Source organism: Mirounga angustirostris, unplaced genomic scaffold (genome assembly GCF_029215605.1).
Source record: "Mirounga angustirostris isolate CCGP_5_RB_7025 unplaced genomic scaffold, mMirAng1.0.hap1 SCAF_9, whole genome shotgun sequence".
In the NCBI taxonomy this organism is placed as follows: Eukaryota; Metazoa; Chordata; class Mammalia; order Carnivora; family Phocidae; genus Mirounga; species Mirounga angustirostris.
Window position 1 is genome coordinate 47,894,415 of NW_026991717.1, and position 27,013 is coordinate 47,921,427.

Below are 27,013 nucleotides of genomic sequence, written 5' to 3' on the forward strand. Positions count from 1 at the left end.
ACAATCTTCAGAAATGCTTATAATCAAGAAAATTTTTTCAGACTCATCAAAAGGTAAATTCTTCTTTGAACAGAGTTGGTATCTTCCTTAATAAAGAGAAGTGAGGAAAAGATTTCAAACACCAGACAATATATATGTGTACATGAAAAGACTACCTAATATCAATATAATTATTTAGTGTTTATTTCACAAATTTCAACGGATATGAGGCTCAAGAGATTGGAAAAGAAAGGTGTGATTATCAGACATAAAGGAGAAACAGTTCCCCTTAAGACAACAATCTCCAGAAGGAATGTTGAAATTGAGAAAATATACATAACACATGTATTATTTCTATTTCTATAAGAAACCATTAACAGTGACTCTCCTGATTATGTTACTTGTGTGAGTAGTGCGACCCAGGAATCATCAAGTCTCCCACACATTACACTGAAATTTCCATTGTCACACCTGTTTTGTCTTTCTTTTTTTGCCATGCTAGGCACATTCTACATACTTAAAATAGCAATCAGAATATGGCTCATAGCATGCTAGATGGAACATATTATTACCAACATGTTTGAGGGCAGGGGTCATGTACCTTGAAATTTTCCTCTAAACATCACTAGTCTTTTACTAAGATGTTCCCTGTAAAACTTACTTTCAGGATGGCATGCTTTGAGGCACCTGCTGTATTTGTTATATCATGTAGATTTTCATGTAGAGGGAAGGCACAAAAGAAATTGGTCATTTTACAAATATAAATGAACACCTGAAAGGAGATGGGCATTCACAGGTCTCTTAACGGTGCTCCTTACATTTCCCTGGCATATAAATTCTCATGGGCAAATAAGATGATGATTTACACTAGGGGTCAATGAATCAAGGCCTGCAGGTCAAATTGGGCCTGTTTTTGAAAATACTTTTATTGAAACAGTCTCACCCATTCATTTATGTATTGGCTATGGCTGTTTTCATGCTACAGTGGGAAGAGGTGAGTAGTTGCAATGGAGAATGTACGGTTAGCGAAGCTTAAAACATTTACTATCTGGCCCTTTTTGGAAGATATTTATTGACACCTTATATAATGTTCTGGTGGAGGGACAAAGGACTAAGTTTGGAGGATGGTGAAGAAGTCTGTCTGTTTAAGTTGTAAGATAAAGACAGAAATTTTCAGATGAGTAAAATGTAGCCACTGAATTACTTCTTCAAAGAAGTCAAATATAGTTATAATAAAGACTAACAGAGGCATAAAATAATCTAAATGGTAAATAGGAAAATACATTTCTTATATTCCTAAAAGTAGGCAGAATGTCTACAAAAATTTTGATGTCCTAGAAACAGCATGGGCTTTGGAATTAGCTACCCTGAATTCAAATCCTGACTCTATGATCCTGGGCAAATTATCTAACATTAATGAATTAGTTTCCTTTTATATAATGGGCATATTACTAATTTGCTCATAGGGTTGCTAGGAGAAGTAAATAAGGGTTAAGGAAAAGTGAGTAGCATGGTTTTAGGCCCTAGTGAAAATAAAAAACTCAATTTCATTTTTTTCTTTCCCATAGATAACCACATTGTAAGAATCACAAAAGAACGAAAATGAGGTGAATGACATTTTATGTACTGTTTCCTGGGCAGAAACTATCCTAAGTCAGGAGACCTTGTGTGCCCTGAATCCAAGCTGGCTGAGTTACAACTCCCAATGGCTATAGTAAGAAAGGATGTTGGAAATCAGAAAGAGAATGGACAGGCCCCTAGAGAGAGGGTTGATAATTAGAGGCTAAATCAAGAGGAGTGTGACAGATTCAAACTATATCAATCGAGATCAAGAATAAATAGAAAACTGCCAACTTATTCTGAAAATGATTCAGATGTGTGTTTGTGTGTATAAACTCACATACAGAATACAAACATATACACATACTGAGTGAAAGAAAAGGAATGTGTATGTATAAATGTGGTGAAATATTGATGAAACTTCATTAAGAGTACATGGACATTCACTGTATTATTTTTGTACCTTTTCTGTGGATTTGTAATTTCTGAAAATAAAAAGTGGGAGAAAATCAGAATAAATATCAAGGATTGACTAGCATACTTAAATATGTACCATCTCAGTTAATATTTACTGCTATCTTATTATTATATAAATTATATGTTATACAGATAACAAGTAGTAGAACCCTACTTTGAATCTAGGTCTGTTTAAGAGGCTCTTTCTTCAATACAAAGAAGACTTCTACGATAGTCCAGGAACCTAATACCTAATTGCCATTTATAAGATGTTAACGTGAGAAAATAGAAGTGACCTATAAATGACTTTATGGATTACAATCCTAAAACTGTATTATCTATAGAACACATACTGGTAGATTTTGCACATATGCATGAAATAAAGGAAGAAAAAGAAGAACAAGTGTTTTTAGGAGAAAACTTTACTTGTTATCAATTTTAGTGTTGATAAACCTTTCTCTTTACTATAGATAAATACGGAGATATGGTTAGGAAACATTCTGTATTCTCGTTCCACAGTGATTATTAACACCAAAAAACCCCCTAGATGTTCTTCACTCAGCTGTCCTATTCATAGAAATAACCACGTCTCCCTGTTCAGTCTGTATTATGATTTATATGACAAGGCAAAGTAAATGTAGGAGAAATTGTTTCTTTTTAAGAACACAAGATGATATTTTATCCTGTTAATTAAAATGAATTGTTCAGTACTATAAGAAATACAAAAGAAGTTTAAGACAATGTTTTCTCCACAAGGATTTGATAATCTAGGAAATAATACCCACGAAACTAATGGAAAATGACGAAAAAATCAAGGGCTAAACTATATGAAGCCTAACACCTTGATATTCTATCACTAATAAAAATATGTATATTTCTTTTATTTGATTCTTCAAACATTTTGGTAACACTAAAGCACAAATAATAAACTATTTTAGTTTTTCCCCCTAAAATAAAATTACATATCCCCTCATATTATTGATTTTCCTGCCTGCTTAAAAACAAATGAGAAGCATTATTGATTACCACTGATCTTGTCCTGGAGGTATCTCAGGCAAAAAGAATACACAATCCCTGAGGATACAGAACTAGGCAAAGCAGTTTTATTCTGCTGAGTTGTCTTGATTCAAGGCAGAATTAGTTTTCTGAAATGACAGAGTGCTCAATTTCTTAACACAGGCTTAGAAAAGAATCTTTTTAATAGTCATCTAGAACTTCAACTGTGAAAAATATATCTAATTACTGAAGAATAATCAATGAAGGTTCCTCCCTGGAACACTAATATAGCCTAGATTGTTGTAATAAAAACTACAGTAAGTTTCATTTTATTTTTTATATTTATTTATTATTTTCTAAAGTTTCATTTTAAATTATGTATGACAAACCTTTAGCCTGTAAATAAAAATCCCCATTTCATATGGAATTTTAGTAGCCTATGTAATATAGATATATATTTTCACAGTTCTCTCTCCCTCTTCAAGTGCTTGAAAAACCAACTCTGAAGTGTGAACCTGAAAAAGACTATTCAATGTAAATCTTCATGATGATACTGACTAAAAAGTAAAGGAGAGGAATAAAGTAGTGAGCTTGGCCAATATCATTTATTGATGTAACTTCTTAAGTATCTTGGAAGGTACTCTAAATGTGATTTAATAGGAAATGCAGAAGAATATCCTATATAAGAATGGTGGGGCTCAGTAGCCCAGAGGATTCAGAACGACACTGCAGTAATTTGGATATTCTTTACCCTTAAAATGGAAAATGTCTGAAATCTTGATAAACATAAACATGCTTCCTAAGAACTGCTTTTTACCATTAAATGGCTTGGCCCCCAAACAGTACTAAATATACTTTGATATCCATTCATAACTTCAGATTAAATAAGGACCTAATTAACCCTATGTCAAAAACTGTAACTCATCAGTGATTTGTTTTCTAGGAAAATAAGATGCACAGTAACTAATGTTATAGTCACACATTGCAAAAAATTTAAAATGTTTAACATGGACTTAATGGAATCTCTGCTGTGTACTTTCTACACAATTCTTTAATTTCATGCCTATGTTACAGCCCTGAAACGGTATGCAGTTTTAATATATAAAGGCAAGCAGCTGTTCCCAGATTTGTCTTTTTGAAAGGGGGGTATACTAATTAAAGAGGTAAAAAAGTATAAAACACAATCATGATAAAATAGAGGACGCAAACTGTTAAAATTTCTCAGCTGAGTTCTTTACTGTATCATATGTTTGTCACTGAGGGATGAAGAAACAAAATTGTTCTAAGAGCAAAATCAGTGTAGTATTGCCATATTTGTAACTGTTTTTGTTTTTTTTTTTTTTAAACCTGAGAAACATCACAGTACAGTTTAGCTGTAAGTCCACTTGAAGTTTCAGAGATTATGACAGGGAAACTAGAGAGTGACAAAGAAGCCTCTCACAATCAAAAAACTCAGAGGATAAAAGGAACTAGGGCAAAATATAAATGTAGGGCTTTCATACTGTATCAGTCTTCTGTTAATTTTTTACAAATAATTAAAAAACAGACTGTAATAAATTGTGAATTTGGAAAACACCGATATTTGTGAAATAATTGTATTATGATGCAAATTCATTTACATTGAAATTCTAGGGATATGTTAGCAATTATCAGCATGTTGTTAAAGAATTCTATCCTGAGAATCTCATTAGATAGTGATGCAAACTACAGTTGTTATCATTCTGAGAACAAAGGGATCTTGAATGAGTAATCAATAGCAACTGGCAGAAAATGAGACATTAATTATGATCCTCTCTAGTGTTTTGTCTAAGGCAAGATTTCATTAAATGCTTTGTGCAACCTGAATAGTTCCAAGTCATTACCAACACTTTGGACAATACATTAATTGAGGGGGAGGGGGACTGAACGGGGAAACAAAGTAAAAGAAAACCTGAGATGTTTCCATTACTTCCCCAGGTCAATAAAAACACACCAACAACCACTACCCAACTGTTAGGCTTGTTCTTTTACAAGCCCCAAATCTTATAATCTCAACATGGTCTCTTGAAAATTTAATTATCATTTTCTATACTTAAAGTGTCAGGCAGGTTTGAGAAGATAATGACAGTCATCCATCAAATGCATGCTGCCAAGACAATCAGCCCAATCTTTAAGAAACTACCTATGTAGGGGCGCCTGGGTGGCTCAGATGGTTAAGCATCTGCCTTCAGCTCAGGTCATGATCCCAGGGTCCTGGGATCGAGCCCCATATCGGGCTCCTGGCTCAGCGGGGAGCCTGCTTCTCCCTCTCCCTCTGCCTCTCCCCTGCTCATGCTCTCTCTCTCTATCTCTGTCTCAAATGAATAAATAAAATCTTAAAAAAAAAAAAAAACTACCTATGTACTATTAAATTAGTAAAACATGGTAATCTTAGCAGTTTAAATTTCCCAATCTTCTTTAATTATCAGTAGCAGAGGGAAATTTTACCATCTTAATATTTCACTTTCACTAATTTTTCTCTGAACTTTTCTCTCAAGTCCTGTATCAGCCAATGAAAAGATATCGAGTAGGAAGGTACAGGGTATAGATCAATAAAGGAAGAATTTTTGGGTATAAAAAGAAAAACTATGATGAAAACCATTAAAAACCATTTTAATATATCCAGTATTTAAATAATTGCAAATATGCAATGAGAATGACTTTCTTTTAGGTTTTTATAGGTTTCCATTAAGAGAGTCCCTACTTTCAAAATGCTATAAGGGATTTCTTGAAAGTAAACTTTTTCTGAAGTTTGTAAGTAAGCATACTCTAAGCCCATCTTCTTCCTAAATGAGCAGTTTTTCTGAATGTGTGAAGTTAGAAACTTGCTTGCTAAATACAGTCCTCTGAAAGTCTTCCTGCAAAGTTACCAGTGTGCCTTTGAACCCTTTCTTTTGTGAATAAAAAGAAGCCTGCTATGTGAGGTGCTAACCAACATTAGAAGAACAGGAGATAAAGAAATGTCATTTCTCTTTGGCTTTTGTGGAAATGGTATTAGGTAGTCCTAAGATTTTCAGCAGAGTTCTGATACTTAGAAGCCATTCCTTTTCCCTTTAATGCTAGCTTTCACATGTAAACGACTACCACCTCTTCTCAATCCCTTGCATTTTTTTTTTTTTTTTTTTTTAAAGATTTTATTTATTTATTTGAGACAGAGAGAATGAGAGACAGAGAGCATGAGAGGGAGGAAGGTCAGAGGGAGAAGCAGACTCCCTGCCGAGCAGGGAGCCCGATGCGGGACTCGATCCCGGGACTCCAGGATCATGACCTGAGCCGAAGGCAGTCGCTTAACCAACTGAGCCACCCAGGCGCCCCTCAATCCCTTGCATTTTGAAGAATATAATTAAGACTAACAAAACACAATACAGTAGTAGGCATATAGTTAGGTATGCAATACTTTTTGAACTGAAACATTCTGTACTGGAACATCTTCTAAAAGTTAAGCTTTTTATTTTGGGAATTTTCAAATATAAACAAAAACAGAAAAAGAAAACGGAATAATGAACCTTCCTATACCTTTCACCCAGCTTTTTTTAAAAAAAGGTTTTATTTATTTGAGAGAGAGCGAGAGAGAATGAGAGAGAGCTCAAGCGGGGAGGAGCAGGCTCCCCACTGAGCAGGGAGGCAGATGGGGGGGGCTCAATCCCAGGACGGTGGGACCATGACCTGAGCTGAAGGCAGAACTTAACCAACTGAGCCACCCAGGCATCCACCTTTCACCCAGCTTTAACAACTGCCAGCATTCTGCTGTTCCTGCTTCATTTATTCTGCCATCTCTCAGTTCTTGGTTTGGCCCCCACAATTGACAGCGATATCTTATAGTCATGTAATGCCCAGCCTGTGGTCACCTCTTTTGTCATTTTTTTTTTCCTGAGATGGTGTCTAATCTCTAGCCATTATTTAATATACTCTTTCTCCTGAAGTAAGTTTCCAGAAGAACAAATTGACTTTTATACAATTTTCCCAAAGAGCACTGAGTACCACCAGAAGTATAATTAGCAAGTTTTATGGAGACAATAGAAACAATGAAGTTTTTCCCCTGCCAAGTAACCTCTGCATCATCTTTCTCTGGCCTTTTAACAGAAGCAGGAAATTATACTTGCCTACTGCCTGATACTTGACGAGGAGAGTTTCCTTCCATAAAATAATTTATTTTACCTTTGTTCCAAACTCAGAAGCTCACTCTGCAGGTAGCTGATGGCTTATTACCCTGGTTATATTTCCTTCCTAGATCACAGAATTAAGATTCAAAGATTTTCTGAATACCCACCAAATACCAATAAGCACAGCGCCTTCACAGGCTACTTCATGAATGAATCATCTCTTAGAGAGCTTCAACATTGATCCATAGCCACTTTTATGTCTTTTTAACACTCATGACCCCCAACAATCCTCCCATCACCATCAACTAATCTATTGCCAAAAGGATGCTGTAAGTACTGGAAACCACTTGACTCCTGCCCATTTTTAAGTCCAATACTCAACTCTGACATGACCTATTCTTATAACACCATTGCTCCTTATTGCACTTGTTCTTCTGTCTCAAGATATTCAATATCTTGACGTTTTTTCCTCCCCCAGTCCCAAAGTTTACTCATGGCTTCACTTCCTTCCTTTGAAAACTAGCCCACAAAGTCTATTACTTTAACCATTATCTCATCACTACTTCAATTCTTCTATCCTTACCATTTACCAGCTATGAAACATTGGATAAATTACATCATCTCTGAGGCTTCAGGTTCCTCAGCTGTCAAATGGAAAAACACTAACAGCAACAACAGGAGCAGCAACAACACTTCTGTCATATGAAATGTCTGTAAGGTGCTTAGCACAATGCCTGGCACTAGTAAACGTACGATATATGCTAACCCTTATGTTTCGACATACCTTGTTTTATTGAACTTTGGAGATACTGCACGTTATACAGATTGCAGGTTTGTGGTAACCTTCTGCCAAGCAAGTCCATAGGCACCATTTTTGCAACAGCATTTGCTAACTTTGTGTCTCTGTGTCACATTTTGGTAATTTTTTTGAGAATTTTGGTAAAAATTCTTGCAATATTTCAAACTTCTTTTTATTACTGTATCTGTTGTGGTGATCTGTGACCAATGATCTCTGATGTTACTATTATAATTGCTTTGGGGCACCACGAACTGTGCCCATATAGGATGGCAAATTTATTTGATAAATGTTGTGTGTGTTCTAACTGCTCCACTGATCAGCCGTTCCCCCATCTCTCTTCCTCTCCTTGAGCCTCCTTATTCTCTGAGACACAACAATATTCAAATTAGGCCAGTTAATAACCCAACAATGGCCTCTAAAAGTTTAGGTGAAAGGAAGAATGACACGTCTCTCTCTTTAAATCAAAAGCTAGAAATGATTAAGCTTAGTGAGGAGGGCATGTCAAATGTGGAGATACAAAGAAAGCTAATCCACTTGCACCAAACAGCCAAGTCCATGCATACAAGGAAAGGTTCTTGAAGGAAACTGAAAGTGCTATTCCAGTGAACACATGAATGGTAAGAAAGCCAAACAGCCTTAATGCTGATAGGGAGAAAGTTTTAGTGGTCTGGAGAGAAGATCAAACTACTACAAACTACAACATTCCCTTAAGGCAAAGCCTAATCTAGAGCAAGGCCGTAACTCTCCTCAATTCTATGAAGGCTGAGAGAGTAAAGAAAGCTGCAGAAGAAAAGTATTAAGTTAGAGAAGCTGGTTCATAAAGTTTAAGGAAAGAAGCCATCTCTGTAACATAAAAGTGCAAGATGAAGCAGCAAGTGCTGATGTAGAGGCTGCAGCAAGTTATCCAGAAGATTTGACTAAGATAATTAATGAAGGTGGCCACACTAAACAACAGATTCTCAATGTAAATGAAACAGACTTCTTTTTTTTTTAAAGATTTTATTTTTTATTTATTTATTTGAGACAGAGAGCACGAGAGGGAGGAGGGTCAGAGTGAGAAGCAGACCCCCCGCTGAGCAGGGAGCCCGATGCGGGACTCGATCCCAGGACTCCAGGATCATGACCTGAGCCGAAGGCAGTCGCTTAACCAACTGAGCCACCCAGGCGCCCAATGAAACAGAATTCTATTAGATGATGATGCCATCTAGAACTTTCATAGCTAAAGAAGAAGAGAGATCAATGCCTGACTTCAAAGCTTCATAGGACAGGCTGACTCTCTTGTTGGGGGCTAATGCAGCTGATGACTTTCAGCTGAAGCCAATGCTCATTTGCCATTATGAAAATCCTTGGGCCCTTAAGAATTATGCTAAATATACTCTGCTTGTGCTTTATAAATACAACAACAAAGCCTGGATGACAGCGTATCTGTTTATATAGTTTACTGAATACTTTGAGCCCACTGTTGAGACCTGTTGCTTAGGAAAAAAAAAAGTAGCCTGTCAAAATATTATTGCTCATCAACAGTGAACCTGGTCACTCAGGAGCTCTGAAGGAGATGTACAATGAGTTGTTTTCATGCCTACTCACAAAACATCCATTCTGCAGCCATGGATCAAAGAGTAATTTTGACTTTCAAATCCTATTATTAAAGAAATACATGTCATAAGGCTAGAGCTGTCTTAGATAGCAATTCCTCTGATGGATCTCTGCAAAGTCAACTGAAAACCTTCTGGAAAGGATTCACCATCCTACATGCTGTTAAGAACACTTGTGATTCACAGGAAGAGGTTAAATTATCAACAGGAACAGGAGTTTAGAAGTTGATTCCAACCCTAATGGATGACTTGGAGGTGTTCAAGAGGTGTTCAAGACTTCAGTGGAGGATGTAACTGTAGATGTGGTAGAAAGAGCAAGAGAACTGGAATTAAAGCCTGAAGACACAAAGGAATTGCTGCAATCTTATGATAAAACTTTAACAGATGAGGAGTTGCTTCTTATGGATGAGCAAAGAAAGTGGTTCCTTGAGATGGAATCTATTTCTGGTAAAGATACTATGAAGAATGTTGACATGACAACAAAGGATTTAGATATTACAATAACTTAGTTGAGAGGATGGATTACAATTTTGGTAATCAAATCTTAAAAAAAAACCTGTTTAAAACAATAAATAAAGATTTTATTTATTTATTTAAGACAGAGAGAGACACAGAGAGAGAGGGAACAGAAGCAGGGGGAGTGGGAGAGGGAGAAGCAGGCTTCCCGCTGAGCAGGGAGCCCAATGCGGGACTGAATCCCAGGACCCTGGGATCATGACGTGAGCTGAAGGCAGACGCTTAATGACTGAGCCACCCAGGTGCCCCTGTATTATCACTATTATCATTAACTTATCTAGTCAAACATTTGCTATCTATGCTTCTACATTTAGTCTGCTGAGTACTACTGGAATAAAAATTAAAATACATATAAAACTATATAGGTTAGTCAACAGTTTCTGGTCTCTAACCTGAGGTGAATCATCAATACCTGGAAACCCTTTTACTATGTGTCACTAGAGAGCTCACAGAATTGAAAGAACATTTTCAGGTATTTTATTTCAATCAAACAACATATGCTCTAATCCCTCTATTATAAAAGTCTCAGTAAAGTGAATGTCTAGTCTATGCTTGAATACATCCAGTGAGAAGAAAGTCACTATCCACCAAGGTTGACTATTCCATCCTCTATACGATGAGAACATTCCTTCTTACATTAAGTTAAAATCGGGATTGCTAACTCCTACCCATCATCCAAAGTTTTAACCTTAAAAGTTACAGAAAAAGCCAAATTATGCTTCAAATATTTGAAGATGCTTCTCATGAAAGTCTTCCCATATGCTAGAGTTGCAGATTACTTTATTTGCAAGTTCTTCTCTAAGTCAGTTTTAGTTTACTTAAGCCTGTTTTGAAATGCATATGCTAGAGTGGTATACAGTATCAACTTCCTTATTCTAAATAATATGTTTCTAATAATTCAGCCTAAGACTAAGGTCTTTACTATTAGGCTTGCTGTTAGAAGAAATATCCAAATTGTTCTTTAAAACAACTAGCTTTAATTAAACCTCTTGAGGAAATAGGATTGGCTACATATGAAAGCCCCTGATTCTCTTGTCAGAAACAGAGACCTGTGTAGGAAAAATTTGTGTTTAGTGGAAAATTATGCATTATCTGGGGTAGGGTCAGTTCTGTAACTATTCAACTCCATCTCTGTAGCAAGAAAGAAGCTACAGTCAATATGTAAATGAATGGGAACAGCTATGTTCTAATAAAACCATTTACCAAAAAAAAGGGGGGGTGGGAATATTTGGCTGATAGCCGTAAGTTCGCTGATACCTACTCTAGAACACAACTTTCTAGGTTATCTGATTCTCATTTTATGGGAGCTATTTCACAACTCTGTAAATTGTAGGTAACTAGTAGCAATGTCAAATAATTCTTATCTACAGACCTGTAAAAACATTCTTTTCAGTGAAGGGATGAACAACTGTTCTCCACTCTCAATACCTCTACCACCCTACTCCAAAGGAGAAAAAAAAAAGTTTGGTCTATATTTGAACATTAATTTCCATAATTTTTAAAATTTATTTTTAAATGTTTGCTATTGAATTATAGTTGACATACGTTTTGTTATAGTTTCAGGTATACAACACAGTGATTTGACAATTCTATATATTACTCAATGCTCACCACGGTAAGTGTAGTTTTCATTTGTTACCACGTAATGTTATTACAGTATTACTGACTGGAAGTATTCCCTATGCTGTACTTTTTATCTCCGTGACATTTATTTTGTAACTGAAAGTTTGCACATCTTAATTCCCTTCACCTATTTCATTCACCCCCCATCTCTGGCAACCACCAGTTTGTTCTCTGTATTTATGAGTCTTTTTCTGTTTTCGTTAAAGTAATTTCCATAATTTTGATCTGTGACTGTGTCTGTTTTTGGATTCTCTTTTGAACTGGCTCTGACACCTTACAAATTTCTTCACTGATGAGATAAAAACTATATATTTACTTTTTATCTGTAGCAGAGTCATGACTTAACATATTTTAATAAATTTATCTTTTTTTTTTAAAGATTTTATTTATTTTTTGACAGAGAGGCAGGGAGAGAGGGAATACAAGCAAGGGGAGCAGCAGACCTCCTGCGGAGCAGGGAGACTGATGCGGGGCTCGATCCCAGGAGCCTGGGATCATGACCTGAGCTGAAGGCAGACGCTTAACGACTGAGCCACCCAGGCGCCACCATAAATTTATCTTTTAACACGTGCAATGTGCTGTTATTATAGGATAACCAAGATCTGTCTAAACATCCCCCTATTCCCTGTTCATGATCATGTTCTAGAGCAATTAGGCCACCTCAAATAGTTTCCTTGTGTCCAGTTTATAAATTCTCTTGTATATCCAGAACCAAAATTTAACTTTTCTAAGAAACACCTGTATTTTTATCCTGCCATGTGTCCAATCCAAAACCCTTACAGGATAAAATACAAACTCTTTGGTTAGGCATTCAAGCAACATACTTACAATTCAAACACCTCACATCATTCCTCGAAACAAGTATTTCATTCCAGCCAAACTAAAATGCTACTATTCCTAGAATATACATTCACGTATTTATTCATTCAAAATACATTCATTTAAAAGGTATTCATTAATACCTTCTATTTGTCAGGCACAAAGTAGGTGATGAAAATACAACGAAGAGCCATTGACCCTGCCTCAAAAAGCTTATAGTTTCAGTGGGAGAAAATTAAGGAAGCAGCTATATAAGATGTGTTGAATATTACTTCTATTTATATTAGTCATATGTTCTCTTTCCCTAATATGTCTTCCTCTCTACTTGGTCAAATTTTACCCATTCTCCAAGATTTTAGAGTTGTATACTTCCTTTGCAAAATCTTCTCTATCAAAATCACATTAATTTCACTCTCTTCTGAGTTCTAACTCACATCTGTGCCACTTTCTTGAGATTTACTACAGGTTATCTTATCATTTTAATTAATTTTCTGTGTGTACAGAGCTAGTCTCCCCCATCTGGAATGTAAGCTTCTTGAGGAATGATGCTAAATCTTTTATTCTGTTGCTTGGTCCAGATCCTTATATATGGTAAAACAAGCAAATTCTTGTTGATTCCTTATCTTTTAATCAAGTACTATAGTATGTGAAGCTCTTTCCTTGACATTTTTCACCCACTAAGAAGCAGGAGAGAAAAGATGAAGCATTTAAATCGTAAGTGAATTTGGTTTGCTTAAAATGGAAGTTGCAATAGATTTTTTAAAAATTGGGAATGCAGTAATTATTAAGGGCATAATAGTTCTTAGGTAATAAGGGATTCTTATTAAAAATAAAGAACACAAAATGCTAAAATCTGGCCAATGAAATGTTAAAACGCAATGAACACATTATGTTGTGGAATATGGATCTGTAATTAGTCTTATGAAATCTGGGCAAAACTCCCATTATTTGATTATAGTCGTTTTGAAATAAAGTAAATCACCTCAAATTCTTCTTAAGGAATTTATTTTAAATGTATAGAAATTTATTTAAAAAACTACCTCAAACCAAATGAGATCTAGAGATGAAACAATTAGGGTTACTAATACTTTAAAACACATTAAACATTCTGTCTTAACAACTTAATTTTATGAGTAAAAGCAATGTCAGGGTTCAGGATATATCACCTCCAAACATGGTACCTTGGCATATTGAATATTTTAAGATGAGGAGTTTGAGAAACTGCCAGGAGCAGGAAGGTCATTCTAACTGCTTCCTCCCCGGCCCTTCTTCCCTAAAATAGGCCATAACATCCTTTTTTATAAAAGATTGTATTTATTTATTTGACAGAGAGAGACACAGCAAGAGAGGGAACACAAGCAGGGGGAGTGGGAGAGGGAGAAGCAGGCTTCCTGCAGAGCAGGGAGCCTGATGCGGGGCTCAATCCCAGGACCCTGGGATCAGGACCTGAGCCTAAGGCAGACGCCCAACAACTGAGCCACCCAGGCGCCCCAGGCCCTAATATCCTCATGTGAGAGGCGCCCTCCCTATTCCAGGAGGAAAGGAACATCCTATCAAAGACAAAGGGATGTCAAGAAGAATCCTAAGAAATGGGCCTTATTAAATTTCCCCTAGTTTACTACAATTACCTCCTACTCCTTAATCTGTTCATATTCCTTCATATCTATCCACTCTTCATCAAACCTTGCATAAATGCAAGTCTGTCTTTCAGTCTTCATTTCCTTATGAAGAATCTTATAAAACTTATATTAAATAAATTTGTATGCTTTTCTCCTGTTAATCTGTCTTTGTCAGTTTGCTTTTCAGACCCAGCTAGGAACCTTAAGAGGGTTGAAGAAAACTTTTCTCCCCTATTGGCAGTAAGACTTTCTCATATTCTTACGGATATCTTAGACTGGGTAATTATTCCAGAGGCCTCATCCTTCAGGGGTTTCTCTAAACTGTCAGAAATCACCTCATCAGGCAACACAGTTAAACCCTAGAACTATTTGTTCTCATTTGCTAAGGAAAATTGTCCTCCTTAGGACAGCAGCCTTATGGGGATAAGGGGGAGGCAGGAGAAAGAAAAAGAGAAGTAGCTACACCACAAGAATCTTTTATGAAGTAACTTGTAGTCCTGTTACCAACTAAAAGTGATTCTGTTCTTGAAATTACCATGGAATTACAAGTCTAGAAGGACTGGAAATTTGTTCATCCACTGCACTTAAACTTCCTGCCATGAAGAGAGAACCCACAGAAGCGTTGGGTAACCTTATTAATAGACTTATAGTTCTTTCTTTCTATATCCTGGATACCGGTTCTTTGTCAGATAGGTTTTGCAAGTATTGACTCCCAGATGTGGCTGTCAATTCATTTATTTTTAGCCTAGTTCTTTTTATAAGTCTTTAATTTTGATTAAGCCTAATTTATCATTTTTTCTTTTGTGGCTTTAAAATTTTTGTATTCAATGTAAGAAAGCTTTGCTTACTTACCCCCAAACTGAGGAGATATTCTCCTATGTTTTCTTCTTAAAGCTTTGTAGTTGTAGCTTTTACATTTAGGTCTAGGATCCATCCTGAATAGTTTTTCTGTTTAGTGTGAGAGGACTGACATTCATATCTGTCCATACGAATATCCATTTATTATTGCATCTTTTACAAAAACAAAAACAAAAACACCCTTTCCTTTCTCCATTGGACTAATTTGGCAAACTGCTGAAAATCAAACCAACTACATAAAGCGTGGGTGTACTTCTGGGCTGTATTCTGTTTCAGGGTCATATTTCTCAATCAGGCCAGTATTATGGTGCTTAATTACCACAGCTATACACCAAGTGTTAGAATCAGGTAGAATACATTCTCTCACATTGCTCTTCACTTTTCAGTTTTTAAAAACTAAGCTGTTATTTACATACAATAAAATGTTCAGATCTTAAGTGAACTACTCAATCAGTTTTGATGAATGCATATCAAGACAGACATTTCTATTAATTCAGCAATCGGGTCCCTTTATAGAAAAACCCTCCTATCGGCAACCATTGATTTGATAGTTTTGCCGATTACAGACATTCATATAAATGGAGCCATACAGTATTTTTGAGATTTGGCCTGTTTTTAGCATAACATTATTGAGATCATTAGATCATTCCATTTTATTGCTGAATGACATTCAGTGTATGAACATGATACAGTTCATTTATCCTCTTGATGAACATCTGGGTTTCCAGTTTTAGGCTAAAGTGAGTAAAATTGTTACAAACATTTTTGAGGAGAAAACTTTTTGTGAACAGTGTTTTCACTTGGATAAATACCTAGGAGTAAATTGTTGAGTCATGGGGCAGATACATGTCAGCTTTATAAGAAATTGCGTTTTCTAAAGTCATTATACCATTTTACAGTCCTGCTAACAATGTATCATCTTTTTAATTTTAGCTATTCTGGGTAGTTGTATACTGATAAGTCACTCTGGTTTTAATTTTCATGTGCCTAGTAGCTAATAATGTGGAACTTCTAATGTGCTGATTGCCCATTTATATTTCTTTCTTTTTTAAGATGATTTTATTTATTTTTGAGAGTGAGAGAGTGAGTGGGAGGGAGAGGGAGAGAGAATCTGAAGCAGACTCTGCGCTGAGCACAGAACCCAATGGGGGGGGGCACAATCCCACGACAGTGAGATCATGACCTGAGCCAAAAGCAAGAGTCAGACGCTTAACTGACTGAGCCACCCAGGTGCCCCCCATTTGTCTATCTTCTTATGTTAAGTGTCTCTTCAAGTGTTGTGCTTATTCATTCATTTATTTTTTAAGAAGGCTCCACAACGCCCAGTGTGGAGCCCAATGCAGCACCTGAATTCACAACCCTGAAATCAAGACCTGAACTGAAATCAAGAGTCAGATGCTTAACTGACTGAGCCACCCAGGTGCCCTGTGTTTTGCTTATTTAAAATAAACTGGGTTGCTAGTTTTTTATTGAGTTGTCAGCGATCATTTTATTTGTCAGATATATGAGTTGCAAATACCTTCTCCCAATCTGTGGCTTCTCTTTTCATTTTCTTAATAATCCCAAATTTTTAATTTTTTTAAAAAAGATTTATTTGAGAGAGACAGAGAGAGAGATCCCAGGATTCTGGGATCATGACTTGAGCTGAAGGCAGACACTTAACCGAATGAGCCACCCAGGAGCCCCTTTAATTTTGATTAAGTTCAATTCATCAGTTTTTCTTCCATATTTGATGTTTTTATTATGTGTTCCCTATGAAATTTGTTTACCTGTAAGTGGCAAAGATATTCATCTATTTTTTTCCCCAGCAGCTTTATTACTTTAGCTTTCATATTTAAGTCCATGATCTAGCTCAAATTTGTTTTGTATATGGTATAAGGTAAGGGTTTAAATTCTTTTATTTTCATACTGATAATTCAGTTGTTCTAGCACCGTATGTTAAAGAGATTTTTTTTTTCTCACTGAGTTGCTAGGGTGCTGTTATCAAACATCATTTTAGCTTATAGGTGTGGATCCCTTTCTGGACTCTATTCTGTTCATGATGTCAATCTTTATACTGTCTTGATTAGTATTGTTTTATAGTAAGTCTTGAAATCAGGTATAAAGTAAATCCTTTCTCCTTTCTTTTTGGATTGTTTTGGCACTTCTTAATCCTATGCCTTTTCCAATGAACTTTCATTTTTATTTTAATTAATTCCCCCCCCCAAATTTTTATTTAAATTTCAGTTAACACACAGTGCAATATTGGTTTCAGGAGTATAATTCAGTGGTTCATCACTTACATAAAACACCCAGTACTCTTCATAACAAGTGCCCTCCTTAATACCCATCCCCCATCTAGCCCATCCTCCCACCCACTCCCTCCATCAACCCTCAGGTTTGTTCTCTATCATTAAGAGTTTATGGTTTGTTTCCCTCTCTCGTTTTTACTCCCCTTCCCATATGTTCATATTTTCTTTCCTGAATTCCACATGAGTGAAATCACATGGTATTTGCCTTTCTCTGACTTATTTCACTTAGCATAATACAGTCTAACTCCATCCACGTCATTGCAAATGGCAAGATTTCATTCTTTTGATGGCTGAGTAATATTCCATTGTATATATATACACCACTTCTTCTTTATCCACTCATCAGTCGATGGACATTTGGGCTCTCTCCATAGTTTGGCTATTGTTGATAATGCTGCTATAAACATCAGGGTGTATACCACTTTGAATGTGTATTTTGTATCCTTTGGGTAAATACCCAGGAGTGCTGAATCATAGGGTAGTTCTATTTTTAACTTTTTGAGGAACCTCCATACTGTTCTCCAGAGTGGCTGCACCAGTTTGCATTCCTACCAACAATGTAAGAGGGTTCCCCTTTCTCTGCATCCTCGCCAACACCTGTTGTTTCTTATGTCATTAATTTTAGCTATTCTGACAGGTGTGAGGTGGTATCTCATAGTGGTTTTGATTCGTATTTCCCTGATGAGAGGTGTTGAGCATCTTTTCATGTACCTGTTAGCTAGCTGGATGAAATAATCTTGTTAATGTCTAAAAAAAAGCCTACTAGAATTCTGATTGGGCCTACATTAAATCTGTAGCCTAACGGAACTGACATCTAAATGATACTGAGTCTTTCAATTCAGGAATATGGTGTATCTATTTATTTAGATCCTCTTTGATTTTGCCCTGCAATATTTTACAGTTTTCATTGTTGAAGTCTTAAATCTTTTATTAAGTGTATACCTCAGTGTTTTATGCTTTTTGATGTAACCATAAATAGTACTTTTTTGTTAATTTCATTTTCTAATTGTTCATTGCTGGTGTGTAGAAATACAATTAATTTTTGGATTGACTTTATATCCTGTGACAAAGCTAAAGGTTTATTAGTTTTAAAAGTTTTCATGATGATTCATTTGGATTTCCCATGTGCACAAACATGTCATCTGCAAATTCAGCTTAATTTATTCCTTTCCAAATGGTGTCTTTTTTTCTTGCCTTATTACACTGGCACATAAAATTCAAGTGATAAGAACGGAAATTCTTACCTTGTTCCTAATATTGGGGGGGGGCAATTAGTCTTTCACCATTAAATATGCTGTTAGTTATAGATCGTTCATGTATGTCTTTTAGCAAACTGAGGAAGCTGCTTTCTATGGTTAGTTTGTTGTGAGGTTTTATCATAAATATTTCATTTTTGTTGAATAGCTTTTCTACATCTATGGAAACGATCACACTGTATTTCTCCTTCTGTTAATGTGCTGAACTAAACCGACTGATTTTCAAATGTTCAGCCAAACTTACGTGTGCGGTTTTATTGCTCACCTCATAAAATGAGCTGTAAAGTGTTTCCTCCTTCTCTATTTTCTAAAATAGTTTGTATAAGATTGGTATTTTTTTCCCTGAGCATTTGAAAGAATTCACCCATGAAGCCATGACCCTCAAGCTTTCTTTGTGGGTTTTCTCTCACAAACAACTTTTACTCCCCCCACCTTTCTTTCTTATTTTAATTACAGTATAGTTAACACACAGTGTTATGTTAATTTCAGGTGTACAATATAGTGATTCAACAATTCCATACATCCCCAGTGGTCATCACTCTTTGTGGGTTTTTAAATGAATTTATTTTCATTAATAGATGCACAACTATTCAGACTTTGTTTTATCTTGTCCCTTTTGGTAAGTATTTCTCAAGAATTTTATTTCACCTAAGTTGTCAAATTTACTGAATTAAGTTATTCACAATATTTCTTTATTATCTTTTTCATGTATATATGGTTTACAATGATAACCTCCCTTCTATTCCAGATATTGGTAAATTGTGTTCTTTCCCTTTCTTCCCTCTCCCACTTTGTCTTAATCAGTCTACCTAGAAGTTATTACTTTTATGGATCTTTTTAAATAACCAAATCCTGGTTTTGTTAGTTTTTCTATTAATTTTGTAGTATTACATTGATTTTTGCTATTTGTATTATCCCCCCCCCCCCATTCTATTGATTTTGTGCTTCATTTTCTAGCTTCTTAGGGCAAAACCTCAAGTTGTATACTTCAGATCTTTTTTTTTTTTTTTAAAGATTTTATTTATTCATTTGACAGAGAGATACACAGCGAGAGAGGGAACACAAGCAGGGGGAGTAGGAGAGGGAGAAGCAGGCCTCCTGCTGAGCAGGGAGCCCGATGCGGGGCTCGATCCCAGGACCCTGGGGTCATGACCTGAGCTGAAGGCAGACGCCCAACCATCTGAGCCACCCAGGCGCCCCTTCAGATCTTTTTTTTTTAAATACAAGCATTTAAAGCTATACCTTTTCTTCTAGGCACTGTTTTAGCTGCACCAACAAATTTTGTTATATATTTCACTATAACTCAGAATTCCCTAATTTTTTAAAATTTAAAATTTTTTAAAACCACAGATTATTTTACACATGTGTTGTTTATTTTTCAAATATTGGTGTTTTCCTAAGTATCTAAGTATCTAACTTCTAATTTAATTCTCTTCTGGTCAGACAATATGCTGTATGATTTCAAACCTTTTCAATTTACTGACACTAGTTTTAGGGATTAGCACATGATTCAATCCTGTTGAATAGAACATATACACTCAAAATGAATGTATATTCTTCATTTGTCGGAAACAGAGTTTTATAAATATCAATGAGGTCAAGGTAGTTGATAGTAAATGAACTAAATTTTTTGTCTAGTTATTTTGTCAGTTGTTAAGAGAGGTATTCAAACATTTAACTATAATTTTGTATTTACTTCTCTCTTTAATTCTATCAATATTTGCTCCATTTATTTTAAAGCTCGTAGGTTATATACCTAAAGTTGTTATCATTATATATCACTTATCATTGTTATATATTCCTGATGTATTGACTCTTTTATAATTCTATCATTATCAAATGTCTGTATATAGTGAGACTGGCTATAATGGGAAAAGAGGATGGTTAAGAAGCAAATGGTATGGGGCGCCTGGGTGGCTCAGTTGGTTAAGCGACTGCCTTCGGCTCAGGTCATGATCCTGGAGTCCCGGGATCGAGTCCCGCATCGGGCGCCCTGCTCGGCAGGGAGTCTGCTTCTCCCTCTGACCCTCCTCCCTCTCATGCTCTCTGTCTCTCATTCTGTCTCAAATAAATAAATAAAATCTTAAAAAAAAAAAAAAAGAAGCAAATGGTATGGGTAAATTTCCAAATAACTAAGTGCTACCTGAGTTTAAAGTTGTCATTTTCTAAAGCATATAATATCTGAATGCTGATGAAACTTAAATCTCTGAAAAAAAACCAAGACCCTGACTCTTCTGGGTTTGAACACTTGGAGAAAAACTTATATAAACTATTTGAATATATACTTGTTTAACAGGTATCAGTGAAAAACTGTTGTAATGATAAAAGGATTTTTCACATCATGGTGAAGTATTATACCTATAGTTAATAAAGATGTTGGCTTCTATGTTCTCTGTTGAATCAATTAAAAAAATTCAATTGCAGAATGATCCGTCAGTGTTTCCAGTAATACCACTACACCAGTTTCCTTTTAATGGCTCATCAGTTATGGGATTGCCACATAAGTAATATGAGGAGACTCATTTAGCAACATATTATTACATCATCTTAACATGAAGCAAGGCCCATCAGGCATTATTAAATTAGACTGAATTTTGTAGAATGTCAGCAGCATTTTATGTACGTTAATAGGAGAGTTAATGTTCCTTTGGGAATTATGTTGAAGAAAAATGGTTTCAAAGTGGTGTTTGGATATAATTTTGCAGTCACTGTTTACATTTCCTTCTATTATCATTGTGTGGTTAAGATTTTTATGTCACTTGTGAATAAGTAAGACAAAATGGCAGCCAATTTTTGTTTTAGTGTATTGTCTTCTCTGACCCCTGCTAACAAATACTGTCCGGAATACAGGTTTTTCTTTGAATAAGAGTGATACATCTTTTTTAACTCTTGAATATCCTGAGTTTACTATTGAGGCTTCAAACCAGCTGGTGCCATCCATTATAATTTTGTCTAGCAACTGCAGCATAGTGAGAGCTAAGTAACAATAATAAATAGCAAGGCCATTGTTCCTTTCACAGTGAGGAATTCTTTTACTTGTTTTAAGAGCCCTCCTATCTTCACTGATGCCATTTGTCTTTGCTGCAGTAAAATCTCTCCTCTGTGCTGAATTTTGGGCTTCCTCTTTGGGGCTCAGGCATTGGTTTTGTGAATTCTTTACAAATAAATCTTTCCCTCACTTGAATACCTTTACATTTCTTGTATATAGCAATATTGTTATTTTACATTTAATACATCCCGGTAATGTTGTTTCTCTTTTCCAAAGGCCTGCCTGATCTCTCCAAAATGTTATACACAATTGTTAAACAGTGATCTTACAGTTTCTTCCTTTTTTATACTCTGTAGATGCTTACATTTGACATATAGAGAAGCACTGGGTTTCTCAAAGTATAATCCCCAGTCCATGTGAATTAGCATCATCTGGGGCACTTGTTTAAAATATAAATCCCCCCCCCAAAAATATATATATACATAAATTCCCAGGTCCCTCCTCAACCAAAGAAATTAAAATGAAAGGGTAGTAAGGGCACAGACTAGGAACCTGAGACTGTTATGCTGTGGTATAGTTACAACATAGTTAAAAGCATCAACCCTGTGTTTAGAAGGTTTACCACTTGCTAGATGCATGCCCTTGAGCATGTTACTTAATACCTCTGGAGAGCATCCATTTTCCAATCTGAAAAATGGGTGTTAAAAGGATTAAATGTAATCATGTTTAATTCAACGCCCGGCTCAGTTCTCAGTAATTGGTAGCAACTGTTATTACAGTGTTATGTATCTAGGTTTATTTTTTTTTTTTAAGATTTTATTTATTTATTTGACAGAGAGAGACACAGCGAGAGAGGGAACACAAGCAGGGGAACTGGGAGAGGGAGAAGCAGGCTTCCCACTGAGCAAGGAGCCAGACGTGGGGCTCGATCCCAGGACCCTGGGATCATGACCTGAGCTGAAGGCAGACGCTTAACGAATGAGCCACCCAGGCACCCCTGTATCTAGGTTTAAAATAAATGTTTTCTGATATGAGAATTAAATCTAGTATTGTACATCTCAAACTAATATAACACTGTATGTTAATTATACTGGAATTAAAAAAACAAAAATCATGAGAAGAAAGGAGTTAAATCTGGTATAAACACATATTAATCTTTGAAAAACTGTTAAGATTTGTCTTTTCAAAACTTGAGAATTATATAAATAGAGCTTACCACTGATCCTAACTAAATAACAATACCTTTGCGAAGGGAGTATAAAAAATGTAAGTGGGAACTCATTAATATAAGCATTAACTGATATATTAGATGCAGCTGTAGTTTCTAAGAGCTTACAATCATTTTTCCCTCAAGTTTAGCAATAGTGTTAATATTAGACCAGTGGCTCTCAAACCTTTTGGTTTCTTAAAAATAATATTAAGGATTCAAAATAGCTTCTGTGAAGTTTATCTCAGGAATGCAAGGATGATTTAACATACCAAAGAAAATCATTGCAAGTTACCCTATTATAGTACCACTATTGGGCACTGTTTCAACTCATCCTCTGCTCTGGCATTTATCCATGTGTGCTCCCTACATGCACACACTTCCCAATCTATGTACAGAGGATGGTGAGAATAAAGGAGGAAAGAATTGCTTGAGTTATGAGTTACTGGCCTGTGATAGGGTTGTGCTAAGGATTTTCTCTCGTTTCCCAAAGCCAAGTGAGAACTCCAAGAGATTCAATAAGGGGCATTTCATGGAATAATAATAATGACCTTTTCCAATGATACTGTGAATATAATGACTTGAATAAATAATGCAAAAAAACCCAAACAAACCCCAAAACAAAATAGCTTTTGTTTTGTAGGTTATATGAATGGAAAAAAAATTAAATGTGGATTTATTTTGTAAAATGCTTTCACAAGTACATGGAACTTAACCTTCAGAGACCTATAAAGTAGAAGCAAAACTGCTAATTCTATTTTTCAAATGAGGAAATCAATGCAGAGATGGGAAATGACTTGTCTTAGGACCATCGGTCAGTAATTTGTAAAGATGGGATTTGAACCTAGGTCTTCTGACTCTGAATGGCACAATTACAGGATATATATTAAATGGAGTAGTACTGTTAGAATGAGAATTAAAATTGGCTCACATGCCCATGTCTAAAATTAGGGCAGACCTCATGAAAGGCATGTAGACAGCAGAAAACAAATTGCATACATTCTTCCTTTCTATTCTTTTTGGCTTGATTTTGATGGGAATCTAGAGGTGAACTGAGTGTTCAGGATTCTCTCTAAAGATATGGGGGAAAAGGCAGAGAAGATGGCCATTAGTAAAAATATAACATGCTACGGAATATGGAAGAATTGAAATGATGTTTCCAAGTCAAAGAGACTTTTGGAAGCCTAAAGAATTGGTTAGAGTGTAGGAGTGAAATGAAAATACTTAGACCATCAGTAAGTTTAACATTACAGGATAGAAAAGCCACACAAAGCAATTGTATGTTCTTCATGTAATGTATCAGCAGCTCTGTTCTTTTTATGAGGAAATATGCAAAAATCATTTTCAGAAATGATATAAGAATTTTGGTAAGGGGTAGGAAGGTAATTGTTACTTTGCTTCCAGTTAAAATGGAGTTGAGTTATGAAAATCTTTGATGATAGAGAAAGACAAGTCTGGTGAATTGGGGAAGAGAAACAATTTTAAGCAGAGGGAGAAGAAAATATGTTTAGTAACTAAAATCTTACCACATTTAGTCACACATTAAAGGCACAAATAATGGTGAAATCGGATAAATTTCTACCTTCTCTATCAAAGCCTTTATTTATGGGTTAAAAATGATCTCACTTTTGTATTTGTTAAACTTACTTGACAGCCTGGTAATCCGGTGTCTCTGCTGTACAGGGAAAATGAGCCTCTCTCTGACGTTTTCCCTATAAAACAAAGAAAATAACTATATACAAAAATCCTCATTTATTGACAATCAATTCAACTTCCAGACCATTCATAGTAATTATATTGTGATTTGGAAGTACAGAGAATAAATCAGAAACAAGAAGATAAAATACAATAAATAAAATTTAAAAATCTTACTATCATTCTAATCTTAACAAATTCTGACTTTCATAGACTAGCATGTATTTTATTAAATACTTTCCATTGTGAAAAACCAAAAAAATATGCAAAAGAATGGAAAAGAATAGATATCTATATAGCCAACAGTATGATCTACTCAGTAGGGAGAATAATGTTTTCCCATATTTGCTTCAGACTGAATATTTCTCCTTCTCTTCTTCTCTCTCTCAGAAATTACAAGTGTGGATACAGCTCAATTCTCACCCCAGACCACACGATAACCATTAGCAAAAGGTTGGTATATATGATTCCCATGTATGTTTTGAAACTTTTAATATATATTCATGCACTCAAACAATATACATTACTGTTTGTGTTTAATACATTTAAACAGATGGGATTATATAGTACCTACCCCCTTTGAAATGTGCATTTCCATGCAATATTATGCTTTTGAGATACATGTTAATAATAGACACCTAGTTCATTCATTTATACTGCTATAAAATGTCCCATTATACAAATAAAACTACAGTTGATCTATTCCCCTACTGAGAAATAGACTGTTCCTAGTTTTTTTGTTATCAGGAAGAATGGTGAAACATGAATCCTCACACATGTGTTATACATACACGTAAGACTTTCTTTAGACACAGAGAAGTGGAACTGCTGGATTAAAGAATGCACACTTTCAACTTTCTCTGTATTGCTTTACTATTCTCTGAAGTCATCATGTCAATTTATATTCCCAGAAATGTGTAAGAATTCCTTTTGGGACTATTATCTGCAGTTCCAAAGTTGGATGGTTAAATGTCAGAAATGGTATGAGCCAGTTCTAGAGGGAGAGTAGATGTCCCACAGTGCTGATAATGACCGAAGTTCTTACTTGCTTTTCAACATATTGTTCAGTAAAGTAAATTTACAAGTATTATATAGGTTTTAATAAACAGTCTCTCACAAACATATATGTTGCTCAAAAAGACTTCTGTAAACATCAGTTTGATGTTAATATCAAAGATGGAGACACAGATAAGCAATGACAATGGCAGAGCTCTTTTTCTCCATTCCAAGGTAAAAACAGTAACAATCTAATTTAATCTGACCAGTTATCCAAAATATTTAAAATTATTGAGGCTATATGAACTTCTCCATAATTGCATATTATACATTGAGGTATTAGCTTGTGATTATATAAAAATGTATAGTTTATTAATTTTTTAAAACTCCACACATAGATGGGATGCTCAAAATTATTTACTGATAGAGTGCATAAAATTTAAAAAAAACTTGGGAGATGCAGACACTAATATTTGATTACTTTCATTGACGTCTATATGCCACAGTGGCCAACTGATGTAAAATCTTGCTACTCTAAATTTGGCACGTACTGACTCCTTAGATATACAAAATAATCCTTGTAATAACAAAGCTAGTTATTAGAAAATACTGTAATAACTCGGGGTATAATTTTAGAGCCCATTAGGACATTATAGCACATATCTTAAAAAGCACTTACTGGCTATTAGTGATGAAGCACATATTTCAGGTGAAGTCATGACAACACATAAAAATACATATTTATGAGAAAAGGTTAATTAATGTGGTCTATTTGCCTCACAGTCTCACCATTAAGCAGTATGTTCTACATAAAGAGCTTTAATTTGCAACATATACATATGGAATAAAAAGGAAAAAAACCTGTAACTCTCAAAGGATATATCTTTCACAAGTAAGACTGCTTATAAGAGTCAAGATGATCTGTGGGGATTTTGGACTCTACCCTTCTACTCTTGGAATCCAACCTCACAAAACCATGAAAAGACTGTACTTTTACAATTGTGACACACACACACACTATTCCTGTGCCTCATCAAAATGGATCAGAAATCCTGCTGAACCAAGAAGATGGCAGAGACTAAAGGGAAATGCCAAATCAGAAGGACTGGCAGACAAATTGTTGAGGGAAAATAAAGAACAGCACACATTTATGGTTTGAAAGTATTACTTTATTCATCAAATAAACAAGTTTATGAGATATTAAAAATCATTCTCAGTACATATCTTTTTTTTTTTTTCCTAAAGTAGAAGCCCAGCGCGAGTTTGAACTCATGACTCAGATCAAGACCTGAGCTGAGACCAAGAGCTGGACGCTTAACCGACTGAGCCACCCAGCCGCCCCTAACGTGTCTTCAATTTTAAGAAAATACCACCTTTAAAAACAAATCATGTCCCATATACTTGGCAGGACAGAACTGGGAGACTATATTAACATTTTATTTTATTTTTATTTTTTTAAGATTTTATTAATTTGACAGAGAGAAACACAGCGAGGGAAGGAACACAAGCAGGGGGAGTGGGAGAGGGAGAAGTGGGCTTCCCGCTGAGCAGGGAAGACTATATTTGTCTTTCATCACAATATACCATCAACTTATTATTGGTTGAAATACTCAATAGGCCCTTTCTACCTTGCAAATT

General features: G+C 35.5%; 1 protein-coding gene across 7 annotated transcripts in view; it reads right to left on the bottom strand.

The window, feature by feature from the left end:
* The window catches only part of TCF12 (transcription factor 12), a 375,623-nt gene that overhangs the window by 90,401 nt on the left and 258,209 nt on the right, over nucleotides 1-27,013 (bottom strand). For all 7 annotated transcript variants that reach the window (XM_045899994.3, XM_045899996.3, XM_045899993.3 and 4 more), the window contains one exon: nucleotides 24,332-24,396. In XM_045899994.3, coding sequence (XP_045755950.1) covers nucleotides 24,332-24,396 — 65 coding nt within the window. The remainder of the gene's footprint in view (nucleotides 1-24,331; nucleotides 24,397-27,013) is intronic.